This window comes from Triturus cristatus, chromosome 2_1 (assembly GCF_964204655.1).
Source record: "Triturus cristatus chromosome 2_1, aTriCri1.1, whole genome shotgun sequence".
Taxonomy (NCBI): Eukaryota; Metazoa; Chordata; class Amphibia; order Caudata; family Salamandridae; genus Triturus; species Triturus cristatus.
Window position 1 is genome coordinate 798,030,206 of NC_140581.1, and position 16,401 is coordinate 798,046,606.

Below are 16,401 nucleotides of genomic sequence, written 5' to 3' on the forward strand. Positions count from 1 at the left end.
TATAGGGCTAACAAGTTGGGGCGCCCTAAGGGTAACCCTGGTTGGTATTCCGCTCCCTGCAGAAGTGCGAAAAGGGACTTAATAAACGCAGTTAAACTTAAGGATACCGAATTGATTAGTACAGCCAGGAAGCTGTACAGGGGTGCAATTGGCAAGGCGAAGAAAGAGTGGGAGAATCAGTTCTGGTGTGATTTAAAACTGGAAAGTGCTGGGAGGGACTCGAAGGGCTTTTGGGACTTAATCAGAACCAGGGAAAAACCCATGGACTCCCTTATAACATGCAACATCCCTGAGGCGTAATGGTTTGACCATTTTTCCAACCTTTACACTGTAGCAACAGGGGTTGGGGTAGATTCAGCTGAAAGTTCTTCGGTTGACTTCTTTGGGCTGAGCGAGGACTTCTTTGGGCTGAGCGAGGACCTCCTGTTTACAGGGAAGGAAGTAGAGGATGCGATTTCGTGTCTTATCCCAAATAAAGCTGCGGGCCCGGATGGGCTACCCGGGGATTTGATCCGCATTAATACATTAGAATGGGGAAAGCTCATTGCATCATTACTTAATGCAAGTTTTTATGATGCACCTCTCCCAGACTCCTGGATAGGCGCTGAGGTCGTCCCGATTTTCAAAAAAGGGAGTCGGGATGACCCAGCTAATTATCGCCCTATAAGTCTATTGGATTCATCGCAAAAGGTGGCAGGAAAGGTGGTTTTAGGGAGGATGCTCCAGTGGGTAGAGGAGAATAGGATACTTTCTGATTTCCAGGCGGGCTTTAGGTCAGGTACTGGGACCATCGAGCAGTCATTTCGTCTGCTGTTGTTATACTGGAAGGTGGTCGTGCTGGGCAAAGGCAGTCTGTATCTCGCCTTTATAGATTTACGGACTGCCTTTGACTTAGTGCCCCGCAGCCGCCTATGGAGGGTGTTATCAGACTTAGGCATGCCACCGTACCTATTATCTTTGATAATTAAGTTTCATGCAGAAAACTTTGCACAGGTTCCGTGGGGTAATCTGGGCCAAAAGACCGCCCGAATAACTGTAAATAGAGGTGTCCGTCAGGGCTGTGTTCTAGCCCCCACTCTGTTCTCATTGTATGTCAATGGAGTGGTGGAGCATCTCTTACAAAATCCTTCAGATGCTCCATCCCTGGCGGGCAGGAGAATACCCACTCTATTATTTGCTGATGACACCCTCTTGATCTCCAAGACTCCAGTGGGGCTGCAGAGCCTCCTTGATAGGTTCCAAACTTTTTGTAATTTGAGGGGTTTAGAAATTAACACGGGAAAGACCAAATATTTGGTCTTGAACCCCCCGAAGAAAAGGGGTAGGCCACCTGTACTGAACTCAGTGTCCCTAGAAAGGGTCAAGGAGTTTGACTATTTAGGAATCCGCCTCTCCGACACCATGAGGTGGAATTGTCATCTCCATAAAATGCTGCTAAGTCATAAAAGGGTGGTGGGGGCACTCATTAAAGAGCAACGGTCCTCCATCCTCAAACCGATTGCCCCAGTACTTGACATCTATAAGGCAAGAGGGGTGAGTGTGGCGCTTTATGGAGCAGAGCTTTGGGGGACGCAGAATGTGGACCAGCTGACCCGTTCAGAAAATACGTTTTTGAAGGATTTAATGGGCCTCCCTTATGGTACCCCCACCCTTCCCCTATTCCTTGACATGGGCTGCTGCCCTATCAAAGACCAGGCAAGGTTGCGCCCTTTACTTCTCTGGGGCCGCATTTGGAGAGTTCCGGAACTTGTTAGTTATGCGGAGGGGCTAAATGAGGTTTTATCAATGCCAGGTTGGCATAAAATAGGATGCTTGAGGGATGTTAAGCGGTTGTTAGGTGAGGTGGGTCTTGGAGAGGCCTGGCAGTCCAGGACCGCACCGTCCAAGTCTGTCCTGAAAAAACTGTATTGGAAATGGGTAATGGATTCTAGAAACTCTAATCCTAATCTATGCAGATGTACTGCTGAATTCCTACTAGTAAAGCAGGTGGCACTACTTGAGCCTTATCTCGATATTATTTCAAAATCTAGAGAGAGGGCTTTATATTTTAAATTTAGGATAGGTGTTCTGCCCGTGTGTGAGTTGACTGCTGGATGGAAGGTGCCAGCACAGACTACTCCTTTTTGTCCTTTCTGTGAGACCAGGATTGAGTCGGTTTCTCACCTTTTATTTGAATGCCCCGCATATAAAGCTCCTCGCCTCAGGTGGCTGAAACCCCTATGTAAAGAACTAGGTACAAGACAATGTAGTGAGGCCCTCCGTATTTTAAAATCTGACACACGCCCTTTACTCGTCTGTGGTATGGCGAAGTTTTTAAATTGGGCATTGACGATCAGATCAAAAAGGCTTTTGTATGTTGTTTAATCATGGTTTTAAAATTGGAATTTTTTATGTATTTTATCTATGCCATTCGTATTTTGAACCTGTATAACTGTTTTCTTATGAATTGGCTTTTTATTGTATTGCTTTTAAAGGTATGTTTTATATCGAAATAAAGCCAACTTTGATTGATTGATTGAAAAAAGCCCCAAATGTATCCTCACTAAAACATACCTTAATAGAAGTGTCAAAAATACCTTTTAAGTACATTAACAATTTTCAAGAAATAACATCTGTAAACCTTGTTGCAAAAGAACATTTTCCAAAATAATATCTGTCAAAGAAGTCCACAATTGTTTGTTTTACCTTTCCTTGAGGCCAAATGGTAAGTTTAAAATCCTTTTTGAGTGAAATATCCAATTTTAATCCTTTTAAATTTAAATAATGCTTTCTTCCGATGCTGATTTTAGTATTTAAAATTTGGGTTTCAGAAAAATTAAGTAACAATTGGGTAAATCATAAGGCAAACGTTGCTTGAAAATCAATTGAGAATCATTACACAGTGTCCATCCTTTTTCACATTTAAGATAAACTGTGTAATGACCAGAAGTTATAGAAGGACCGTCATGAAAAATTATTGCAACTGCTACAAAAGTTTTTCCAGATATAGATAATTGATTACCAACAAACTTCTTTAGTAAAGTTTCCAATTTTGTTCCATCAGCTCTACAACGTTGTACCATTAAAATTACATACTGTCCATATTTCCTTAAAAATAACGTTGACAACATTTCAGATTTACATTTAGAACATTCCATGTTGTGATTAGCATCTTTAACTAATTTACTAAAAGTCACTGTTTCTGGTAATGGTAAATATATGAACCTTTCAGAATCAACATTACTACTGCTTGTGTTCATACAGTTATCACAACAATGTTACCATTTATAAGAGACACCAAATACATTTTCTACTTCTACTCCTTCATCTTCCAGTACCATCAGGATATACATCAAGAATTCCTGTGCATCTTGCTGGACATTTTGTGTAAACTGTGTACATCCAGAACATACATCTAAAAGATTTCTAACATCAGAAGCACTTTCTATTTTATTTTTATCATTACTCAGCTTCTCATAAAGGAGACTCAGCAAAGAACAGAATCTTTTTTCATGATTTAGTATTATCTTCTCTTGCAAACTTTCAAGATAAAATACAACATTCAGCACTACATTTGCGTAGCAGTTGGCACCAGAGCTATTTTCAAAATGACAACCAACAACCTCTTCCACACTGTCCTTTTTCTTTTTGCTTGCAGTCACATCACTGTCTTTTTGTTTTCTCTTCTGTACATCCTCATTACAGATATTCTCAAATCTCCTTTTCCGACAAACAACACGTTTTTCAAACACAGGATATGACGTGTTTTCCTCCAAATAACACGTCATACTCTGTCTTCAGAATTTGCTGCATTCTTAAATGCACAAAGGCAAGCATTAAGTTTGATACCATGCTTACCTCATCAATAATGAGTACTTTCAATTTCTTCAATACTCTTGAAACTTCCAAGCGTGCTTCTCCTGCTAGTTTGTGGTACTGTATTTTGTTCTCATGCTCTACTGGTAACATTAGCAAACGATGTAAGGTAACTCCTTTTATGTTATACGCTGCTAACCCAGATGGAGCAGTAACAACACAAGACAAAATGGAATCCATTTTCTTCTGTAGGTAGCTTCTAATTACATTAATTAAGAAACTTTTTCCAGTTCCTGCTTGTCCACTTACATATATTCTCATTGGTTCAAAAGATGTGCATGAGCACTCTTTATTTTCATGTAGTAATCCGTGATCAATTTTTTTCCTGACTTCTTCATAAATTTGTTTTTGTTCTTCATTCAGTTGCTGCTCCAAATATGTTAAGTCTACTAAATCTTCCTGAGCTTGATTCATAGCTGTTTCCACTTCATTCATGGCTATTGCTGCTTCATTTTCTATGATTGGTTGTCCTAGAGGATCTTGACTGAATGTTCCAGAACTTTGACTGTCTTGAGAACTGTCTCTAGCTACTTCAGCTGCAATTGTTGCTTCTTGTTCAATTTCTTCATTTAACATTTGAACATAAGTTGTGAAAGTACTGCATTCTATGCTGTCTTTGCTAGCATTGAAGGAATCTTCATAACTCTGGAATTCTCCAAGTAGTTCGTCCTCTGAACGCCATGGTTTAAACAGCTGCAAAAGTGCCAAGTAGTAAAATTCCTTTTTGTCAGGAGTGTCGCAACTCAGCTTCCGGTGATTTATCAAACTTCCTTTTGTTTGCTTTACCAAACATCCTTCCTCACCACTGACCTTATATTTTCCATTGTTGATATCTTCTGTGGCATTCCGTTTAAAAATGAAGTTCTGCAGCACTTCATAAAGAGACATGTCCTCAAGGTGATGACTTCTTTGTGGGTAATATGTATCCAACATGTTTGTTCTTAAAATGTCTGTACTTTCTGGTTCGTACTCTGCTAAATATTCAATTTCTCGAATAGATTTCAGTACCCGATTTCGCATTCCTGCAAGGCCTAAACTTACCCAAATTATTCTTCTGGATTTGGAGTACAGACTTGCAGATGATAACCTATCTGAGCATTCGTAGGATCCAATTTCTCGATGCGATAACATCTTTAAACTGAAACTGTATAGCTTCTTACTGACAGTCTTCTCGTGAGAAATCTCTTCCCACATTTCCTTCAATTCCGTTTTCTCAGATTTAGTGATGTAAGATGTCCCATACCGAGCAACAGCAATAGAATTGTCAGCCACATACTGTATATCCATGTTAGCATTCCACATGGATAAAATGACTGGATTGTAGTCATTTATATATTTTGACTCTTCTTTTCTTCTTAGGTTGTAGGTATTCTTAGGCGATTTTCTTGTAATAGTATGTCGTACAGCTGACATAAAACTGTTTACTCTTCCTTTTGAAAGAACAGGTCGTGGAAATCCAAATTGACATTTTGTGAAGAATTTATCTTTACTCTTGTACTTTCGTCGACAGTATTTTCCACATCGATGACTTTGGAAACGTAAAACTTTCTCTTTTAAGTTTTTCTCTTCTGTGCTTTTAGGTATAGCACATGTTGCATATCCTTCAATGAAATATAAAACTGCTTCATCAGCATCTGTTCCAAATGTTGGGACATCCTTGATCCACAACAGCATATGAATATGAGGAGCACCTCTTGCTTGGTACTCTTTTCTCCAAAAGAAATCCACAACTTCTCCAAGAGGTGGATTTTTTTTATTGCAGATGAAGGACATCATAGCCTCAAATCTATGATTAAAATATCTGCAAACATTAACCGGATCCAATGAGCACAATTCTCCTGCTGTCTTGTATTGTATGTTTTTAATGTTTGAATTTGCCTCTCGCAGAAAATCCTGTAAATCATCCCAAGCGTACTCAGCACAGCTCAGGGTAAGGAACCATATAGGAGTTCCTAAATTCCGTAACATACACTTCAATTCTCCATGGCGTCGGTACCAATATTCATTAGTTCCACGCTGACAAGCCATCAAATTGATCAATTGAGATTCCAAATGATCATCTCGCTGTTTCACTTTGTTGAGAAAGTCCTTTGCTGACACATTATGTAGATGTACTCCAGTTTTCAAAATGTGATTTACTGCATAAGATAGTGCAGACAAGTCACTTTCAAATAAAAGATGGAACAAATAAGGAATACTTTGACGAAATCTGGGATCTTCTGCATATAATCTTGTAGTCCGATACTCCGAAGCAGGAATCTGTACTGGACGTTCATCATATCGTCCACCTTCTCCTGTAGGAAACAGTTGGGGAAAACAACGAGCTTCCAAGCTCTCCTCCCATACACTCACAGGAGTTCCTTTTGCTTTCTTCAACTGAAACAGATCAATAGCGTTCCCCATAACTTCATTAGAATGAAGAGGATGTATGCTGAAATGTTCATAAATTTCTTCTTCTTTTGATTTATCCACTTTTTCAATTTGCCCAGTTGGTATTCCTGTGTCTTCTAGTATTTCTTCTTCATCTTCATCCATATAAATGGCTTCATACCATTTATTATTTTTTTTCAAATACAAATTTGCTCTTTGTACTTTTCGTACATCCACCAGCTCCTGCCAAATTTTCTTTTTCTTTGTAGGTACACCATTAACCAGAATAACTAATGGTTCAGTTTCCAAAGTATCTGCATCAATTGTTTCCATATTTTTTTTCAAATCCAATGGCAAATAGACAACTCTTCCTTTTAAACCTCTTTGTAAATCTGAAGGAGGTAATTTACCTGTTTTTGGCTCCATACGCACTATGGTCTGAAACGGATGGACACATTGAATGAGTATAGATTCATACGTATTTAAATCAGAAAGGTCTGGAGGAATATCAACCAATTCTAATTTATTATGTACAGCTCTTGCTGGCATTCTATTTTCTTCTAACTTGTTATAACAGTATTTACAAATACGCTGATCTTCACCCAATTCAAAACGATTTTCCAGAAATATATATGTTGCAAAATCTTTCCACTTATAATTATCTTCATTTTCACTTTTTTTATACAGATCAACATTCCTTGTTTGAATTTTATAATGGCTTCTCCGGCAACAAATACAAGTAATATTTGGTCTTTCATTAGAGATGATAGTAAATGTTGTCATTTCATCTTCAAAATTTTTACTAACAGTAATTTCTACATTCTCTTCCACATTTTCATCAATAACTGTGTCATTTTCTGCACTTTCTTGTTCTGGACCAAAGTAACAAAACTGAATCTCATCAGTAACCTTCACTACATCTGATACAGATCCACGGAACAGAGCGTTATTCAACTCATTTAACTTTAGTGCTGGACTTTTAGCAAAATACAATGTTCTCACAAACTTTCTCATTTCGGTATGATGAACAGCCAGCATCCTAAAATGGTGAAAAACACTTTGACACACTTTCCTAGATAGACAAGCCAGAGAATGTCCTTGCAAACCAGTATTCTCTCTCACTCTGCATGGATCTAGTCTTTGAAGCACCTTAATTTTCTGTTTAACACTCTTTTTACTATATTCTCTTAGAAAGTCACATAATTTATCAATAGATTCCTGACGCACAGTACAAATACTACTACAATTCCAAGTGTACACTGGGGCTTTAGGACGTCTCTCCATAACCTCATCAGCCATCACTTCTTCCTCATTTCTTGGAACCATTTTCTCCTTTTCCATTACACAACCATCCTTAACTTCATATGCTCTACCATTGGTGTCAACTGCATGCAACAAACTATTACTTTGAAGATAACTCTCTTCATTAAAAAATGGTTTAGTACTTGAACTATGCTTCCATTCTCCTAAGAACACTTTACAAAAGTTATTTTTTTTTACTTCTCTTTTCCTTTTGCTTTGTGACTTCATTGCATTGACTAATTTATCTAATCTACGCATCCTGTTCAAAATTAAAATGAATAGTTTTTTTTTTATTTCTAATGCCTTGGTAACAATACTTTCAATTAATTTCTTTTTCTTATAAAATGTGGTTTTCTTCTTATATTTTTTCACATCCTTTAGCAAATATAACATCACTCTTCTCTGAAACATTTTTCGACTAATGTTTTTAAAATCTATTTTCCGTGTTATGTCACTCTTTCTTACTTCTGAGTCTACATTAGCATTTTGTTTTTGCTGTCGACTCTGTTGTTGTTTTGTACTTGAAACACTGTTTGAATTTATCTTTCGATCATTTTTTTTTTTTTTGAAGATATTTTTAAAAAATTCTTTAGTTTGCTTACCAGAAGACTTTTTCTGTTTTCCAACACAAGCTTCTCCTCCTATTGTTTTTTACCAGTTGTCTTCAAATATAGTTGTTGTTTCTTTTCTTTTCTCTTTCTTGACTTTATAGGCAACAGCAACACAAATAAAATCTCTGACAACAATTCCTCTGTCCACACAGACTCATGCTGTGATTCTAGGCAGAAAACGATATTTCCTTTGGCAATTTGAAAGCACATTTAGCACTGTGGATGGAGCAAGTGATAATTACTGAGACAGCCTCACACATTTCCCTTATATTTTAGAGAGGCAAAAAAGAGCACATGTCCTAACAGCTACTTGAGACCATCAGCATGTGTTACAGGGTGAGTGATTAGAGTAGAGCAAAGGAAATGAGCCTTGGTGACGTTGAATGTGTTTGCATTATACACTGCTATCTGAAACACAACACAGAGCTGAGTATTATGCATGGGAGTGTAGGAGAAGCTGCTGCATGTGTGCAAAGAGTGTGTTTCTGGAGACTGTGTATGGTCAGTTGCAAGAGAGATCTGCATGGAGACTTTTTCAACTGCATGAAGACTGCAGATACGTGTGTAAGAGTACATGTTTGGTAAAGGTTAATTGGAGTTTTGAACATGTAGGAACTACCTCACCCATTGCAGGAGTGGAAGGAAAATCTACCCCGTGGTTTTCAAATGTGTTAGCATTTGCCTCTCATTTGTGAGATAGTGATTTCTGCTGAGTGCTAACCATCACAGTTGAAGAAAACAAGCTGCCCTTTTCCTGCGAGTGCAAGTGTTACAGACACATTATGTAGATGTACTCCAGTTTTCAAAATGTGATTTACTGCATAAGATAGTGCAGACAAGTTTCTTTCAAATAAAAGATGGAACAAATAAGGAATAACATGTTCAAGGCACTTAAATATCTTCCTTAACATAAAATGTAAAACACAACTTTTAAAGTGGTAGGAAAATGTACCATGCTATTTTCAAATGTGTTTGCATTTGCCTCTCATTTGTGAGTAACTGATTTTTGCTGAATGCTAACCATCACACTTTAAGAAAACTAACTGCCCCTTTCCTGCGAGTGCAAGGCTAACAGAACAAGAGCAACACAAATTAAATCTCTGACAACAAATCCTGTGTGCAGACAGACTCATGATGTGATTCTAGGCACAAAACAGTATTCCTCAGTGATACCAGTACACCTTAACTTACAGTGAAGACATACTCCATAATATCTTACAAGTTCAAGACAGTTAAATATCTCCTAAAACACAAAATGTAAAACACAACTTTAAAACAAGAATGACAATTCTAATATTTATTTCAAAAATCACCACATACATCCCCTCTTAAACTCATAACTCACCTTTAAAATTAGTTAGTTGAGAAAGAAATGGGGCACTCAAACAGCAGATTATCAGAGCCAGAATCTCAGAGCTGTACACCTCTCTCCTCTCACCACAACCAGTAAATGGCAATGTTTCCCTCTCTTTTTTTCACACATATACATGTTAATGTAAAATCACAGTCCTTCCCACATTTGTTCAAATGGAATCACACATTTCTATTGGTTGCAACTTTCAACCCCTTTCCAAATCATCCCTTCCCCCAACATGACTTCTGCCTGCTACCACGGCAACAGGCCATGGAACACTGGTGTGAGCAGAGAGGTCAGAAGTTCAGCACACAATGTTTCAAATCCAAAGAGCAAGAGTGCTTGACTTTTCAAACCTAACAGCAAATCCAAAGTAATGTTCAGTGGGAACACATTTTTCTGTATCAATCCAAAACATGCTTTTAAAAATGTAAACATACAGCCTAGTTTTAACTGTAAAATGGTTTAAATCAGCCAATGAGTTCTTTTTATTAAAAAAAGTATGTATGCCTCCATTTTTCAACTGTCTTTCTTTTCATATTGCCATTCTACTGAAAGACACCTCCTGAGTGCATCCTGTTCTCCTTGAAAGATGTTCACAGTGTGGATTGTAGGTCATAGCTATGTCTTCTGGAGTGAAAAATTTGCAGAAAAAAAGGTATTGTAAAAGACCTTGCTTTGCCAAATGTAGACATCAAATGGATTGGTCAGAGAGGATTAAAGTGGCACCAATTAATGCCTTTGGTGAAAACCTTTCTACATCTCCCACAGCCTAACCTTATTATTGTGCACTGTGGTGGAAATGACCTAGGCACTTTAACTGGGGTAGGTCTGGAAATGCTTATTAAGGACACCTTTCTGCAATTGATGTCACTTTTTCCACAAACTGCCTTTGTATATTCTAATATATGCCAAAGGCAAAAGTGGAACTGGTCCAACCAATTTTGTCCGCAGATTGACAAAGCAAGAAAGCACGTCAATAAGTCAGTTTCTGCTTTCCTCAGAGACTATGGTATGGGTTCTATATACCACAACAACTTGCGTTACAACATGCAAGACATTTATAGAGGAGACGGTGTACATTTCAATGATGAAGGGAACAGAGTCTTCCTCTTGAACTTTAGACTCTGCATCGGTACTTACTTGTAGGTACCGAAAAACACTCAATGAACACAAGGGCTCTTTTTAGAGCCACCTAATATCTAAACACTTAAACTTGATTTTTATTTCTATTTTTTTTAATGTTTTTTTTCGGGTGCGCGCCGAGTGCGCGCACCTCGCGATGTTTTTAAAAAAAATTTAAATCATTTTTTTTGCCCTTCGTGGTCCTACTGTGACCCCCTGACAATGGCTTGGGGGTCAAGAACTCCCTACTCTGCCCCCTATTCACGTTCTCCACCTTTCCTTTTCAGTGCGACAGACAAAATGGCGGCCGACACTTCCTGATTTCGACCAATTCGAATGTTTACTGACATCTAACAACCAATCAGAATTACGCTCGCGCACGGCAGGGTGCGCGCACAGAGCTTGCACAGTGCGCGCCCCCTGCGCGCGTATAGATATTGATATGCTTTTAAATGCTATTTTCTCTGGAAATACTGAACAGATTTACACCAGACCTGCAAAAGGCACTTCCTTGACCTTATGACTACCTCTCTGCCAAATTTCAAGTAATTCTGTTCAGCCGTTCGGGCTGTAGCTGCGTCTAAAGGTCCTATGGAAAAATGCATGGGGAAAACGCGTTTTGGGACCCCCCTTTTTTCTCGGCCCCCACTTGATGAATCACCCTGAGACTTTCAGGGTAGGAGCTGAACGGAGCGCCCCATTAGTTTTGAAAATTTCGCGAGGATTCGTCAACCGGCGCCAAAGTTATTCAAAATAGAATTTTGAGATTTCCTATGGAAACACGGTCCTAACTATAACTATCTACTGGCGACCGCCAGTAGATAATAGATCGATATATATATTTGTATACAGCACATTAATCTCCCTGTCAAGGGCGGCTTCGGTGTGATGGGCATGAAGAACCCATCTCAACCTTCAGCAATTCCTCTTTTGCAAGAAGACACCGACATTCCGTTTGAAGAATTTGAAGTGCATTTATTTCTTTAGGAGTATGCAGCAGTTCACTTCCATTACCTTACGCGTTTCAACTCTCCCTGGAGCCTTGATCACAGGTGAGCTTTCTCCTATTTTATAAACTGACCACGTGTTTCCCCTTCATCCAACCACCTTTTTATTCAGTAGTTTTTGTTTGTGTTACTTCTATGGAGTGCGCAATGCAAACTTTAAAAGTTATTCTTTACCTAAAGCAGCGTACTTGTCGGCATTTCAGTTGATTAATAAAAGTTGCAATACTTGACAACTTATCTTACAGTCCCAGTGCGCATGAAATAAGCTACATACATAGGGCCCAATTCACAGAACTAACTTAAGGCAAAATCCTAAACTTACTACCATTTTGGTATTCACAGAAGGCACTTACTAATTTCGGTATTCACAGAAGTTAGGAGTCCTAACTTTGGGACTCCTAAATACCTTCTTCTGTGAATACTGAAAGTCTTAAAGTTAAGATTTTTCTCAGTTTAGGAGTAGTAAAGTTAGGACTCCTGACTTTAGGACTCCTAAATGCCTTCTGTGAATACCGAAAGTCTTAACCCCTTCAGCGCGGCGCGGATTATAGCATTATAGCATTATATAGCATTATAGCATTATAGCCCGCCGTAGCGGGCTATACCGGCTATTGAAGGCCTGCTGCAGCGTTAAAGGCCCGAGCCAAAGACAAGGGACTTTAACAAGGCAGCGGGACTTTAATAGCGGTATAGCCCTGCTACGAATGGCTATAAGGCTATTAGAACATTCTGCCACTAGAGGGCAGAATGTTCTAACAAATTAAACAAAGGCTTCTCGAAGCTCGAGGGGATTTAAATCCCCTCGAGCTTCAAGAGGCTTTTGTAAAACATTGGAATGTTGCTCTGCGGGCCTTTACCGGCCCGTAGAAGCAGGGAGCACTCCATTGTCTACAATGGAGCTCCCAACATTCCAGTGTTCTAATTTGCCTTATGCCACTGGTTGCACGGTAATGACAGCTACCCTTCACCTCTTGGGGTAAATGTTTAGTAAATTCTAGCATATGCCGAATTGATGCCGCAAGCAACAAGTACTGAATGCAATGCATCACTTTCACAAAGAAAACCCAGGTCAATTAAATTCTTCATCACCTGCGGGCCTATGGCCCTCTGTCTCAAAATATTGTTAATTCATTTCTTCCACACCAGGTTGGAAAATGTTTGAATTCACACCTTTGACCCGAGCTACAACCACTGTACTTTCCACACTCTTTGAGCTATCAGTGCTTGAAAGAGCCCTACTGGCACTATACATAAATTAAATGCAAATAAAAATATATAATAATTACATAAACATCATAACAGTACATGATTATATGAACTATTACAATGTCAATTAACCCCTTCGCCGCGGCAGGAATTCCGCCGCGGCGCTGGGGGGGTTTGGGGGCAGCGCGGTGGCGCTGTGCTCGTGACGGAACCACTCCGTCACGAGCCATGGTTGAGCTGTGCTCATGACGGAGTGGTTCCGTCACGTCTCCGCCCACTGCGCTAATCGCCCGCACAGGCGGGGAATTAGCGCCGCGTGGGCGGAGCGGCCGCCAACGGCCGTAGCATGACGGAACCACTCCGTCATGAGCACAGCGCAACCGTGGCTCATGATGGAGTGGTTCCGTCATGAGCGGGGAAGGGGTTAAAGAACCAACTTAAGAATGTGGTCCGCTCTCTTTCCTGCCAACACCTATGTTACTGTTTAATACACAATCCCTTCTACTGAGAGTAAGTTCCATCTACCACTATTCAAGCTATTAAAAGTATTTGAGGTATGGGAATTACAGATTTTTTTGGAGGGAAATTTCACAAAAAAGAGTCACAATTTCGCACACACCTATATAATTCCACACAAGTAAATGTCATGAAATTCACTTGCAACTATCTTGTTTGAAAACTGAATGTGAGGGCATGCCTTACATTCAAAGTCGCATTAGATACCAGCAGGAGACTGGGTTGAGGAGAACATTTCTCTTACAAGATATTTGCTGCTTGTCAAATTCATTAATTTTGAAGGCGTAAAAAACATTTCACCCAGACCTACTGGTTTTGATGATGCCCCAAAGAGGACAATATGTCACAATGATTCTAAGGAGGACTCATTGTAAGTGACCCTTTTCCAGAGGGGCTGTTAGTGGGAATTACTCCCTCCATCTAGATTGCAAAACTTGATAACAACAGGTCTGAAGTGTTTTGACCCAGGCACTTCACCTGATGAAAGCAGGTATAGTATGTGTCTGGATGACACTCCAAAATGGAGGAAAACATGCAAGAATTAGAGTGGAAAGACCAATTCCCACAAGTTATCCTCCAATAACTTGCAATCAGTCATAATTTCCACCCCATGTGGCAGTGGCAGTTTAGGGTAGGGAGATACTGGTTTGATTACTGACCCTGTCATAATGTTCCCTACCAGTGTATAGTCAAAATGATGTTTGAATTCAGAATGCTCAACACCAAGCATCTTAATGTTTATTAATGCATTGAATATCTTCTCTTCGTCCCTCTAGACATAATGGCCAGCAAGGACTATGCTGGGAATATGTCCACTTGTTGCACCAGGAAGATAAGTGATTCAGAGTTTGTTGCCCGGAATGCGGCTGTCATCTCTTATGTGGACCTCACTGGATTTTGTGGAGAACCTGCAGTCACTACCTTCCTGCACGTGTTCATGCTGATCATGTTCCTTCTCTCTATAGCACTCAACCTGCTGGTTATTTCAGTAGTTGTGTACAAAAAGGTTAGGAACCCTATGCATCTTTTTATTGTGAATCTGGCATTTGCAGACCTTCTTGGCTCCACAGTTGGCATTCTAACCTTTGTACCCATGTGGGTCACAAAAACCTCCTACATTTCCAGCGAAGTGTGCCTCATCCAAGTGTTCCTTGTGTATTTGTTTGGAGGGTCTTTGGGGGGCATTATAACCACAATGGCTATGGACAGATATGTGGCCATTTGCAACCCTCTAATGTACCACACCATTTTTTACCACCGAAAGAATGTCAACATTTTGGTGTTTACCTGGGTTGTCGCCTTAACAATGGCAGCTATCTATGTGGGTCTGTGCATGCGGTTGATAGGGGAACCGCTGGTTCTTAGAAGCTACATTTGTGACCACTTTTCCATTGTCAACGCATTGATGCCCACTTCCGGTTTTGATGTAATTTTCAATGGATTGTGTACCTTTCTCATGATTGTAGTTTGTTTTTCCTGGCAATATTTTACATATAAGAAGATATTTGAAGAAATAAAAACTGCAAATAGATCTGGTTTGGGGCACAATTCAAAACTAAAATTAGCAAAACATCTTCTCATACCTGTTTCTACTTATGTTGTAGGGCTTCTAATGTATGTCTCATGCATTGCTGAGCATTTCATATGTCACCCGGTGATAATCAACATGAAAGTGATTGCACAAGTTGTATATTATACAGCTGTTCCCACTCTAAATCCGGTCATGTATGCCCTTAGGACCCCAGAACTAAGGACATATATAGTTCGCATTTTAAGAAATTGGAACGTGGCCATCTGTGACCTACTAAATGTATAATGAAATGTTCTAGAAGAATTCCCAGACGTGATTGGTGCTATTTATGGAGCTGGTCTCATATATTTATGACAGTATTCTCAGACAGTAGGCAATACATGAATGATAATGTGGGTTATTTATACATAATGTTCGCCTTTCCAATGAAAGTCTCACAACCTACCCCTGCCATTTCAAGAGAGAGTTCACATAAACACTGACCTGCTTTATTCTTCTTAACTGACACATTCTCATCAAAAATATTTTTATTGTATCCCTCTCCGACGTGCAGTATTTGTGCAAAGAACAAGTTGATGTTTTCTAGACTTTCTGTGTTTGCTACAAAAGTACCTTGAACCAGAAGTGGTACGCTGATCATGGCAGATGTCTCAGCAAGACCTCCCTTCTAGAACATGCCAGGGGCATTTCTATTGTGTTATTTGCAAATATTATGGCTTCAGGAATCGTAAGTCAAAGGTGTGTCAATGTAGAGTTTAAGTAATGTAATCATGTAATGCAGGCGATAATAGCTTATATTTGATATGAACAGTTGAGTCATAGCAAAATAACTACCCAATGCACTGTCTACAATATTATTGTATTTTAAATAAATTATAGTGCATATTTTAAAACAAGAAACAGTTTTTTGAGTTTATATTAGTTTTTTTATTAACCGGTTGCCCCTTTTAACTTGAGAAAATCACCCACCCAAACTGTACCACCACATTTTTGATCTAATATCTCTTTCCCTCCCTCTTTCAAAACCTACCAACTCTTGGTTTCATGTTTAATGTCCCTGTACGAATAAGATTTAAAAAGTAACTCAGTATCTGAAATATTACATAACACACTGACCAAAGTAATTCTGTAATTTGAAGTGAGTTCAACTGAGCTCTATTTACTGTGCCCTGGTACCACAACAAATAAAAATAAAAATTGGCCATATCAACTACATACGAGTTTCATGGTTGCCTGGCACAGAGTATGTATTAGGACGTTTGTGAATACCAACATTGTACAGTAATACGTTGAGCATAGGATATTAATTCTCTTGGTGACTCAAATTGTGATTATATCCTTTTTATGTTATCCTAGAATTTTCTGGAGAAACGAAACAATAATGTTAATTTTTATCGATGATCATTCAGATTACTGAACAATCCTACTGACTTCCAGTGACTGCAGGCGGGTCTGAGGTTCATGTGTCTGATGCTCCAGCAAGATCATCTCACTCTTCTATCATTTCCATCTGAACTGAGCATC

The 16,401-nt window shown here is 39.3% G+C and overlaps 1 protein-coding gene across 1 annotated transcript; it reads left to right on the forward strand.

Annotated features, from left to right (window-relative positions):
* Nucleotides 1–14,127: 14,127 nt before the first annotated feature.
* LOC146865894 (olfactory receptor 1493-like) lies at nt 14,128–15,162 on the forward strand. Its single transcript, XM_085640779.1, has one exon. It carries the CDS (start codon nt 14,128–14,130, stop codon nt 15,160–15,162), a length of 1,035 nt encoding a protein of 344 aa, XP_085496905.1.
* Nucleotides 15,163–16,401: the final 1,239 nt, after the last annotated feature.

Bases quoted from the DNA above. Each gene is read 5' to 3' on its own strand.
- LOC146865894 (XM_085640779.1), top strand. From the start codon at position 14,128: ATGGCCAGCAAGGACTATGCTGGGAATATGTCCACTTGTTGCACCAGG.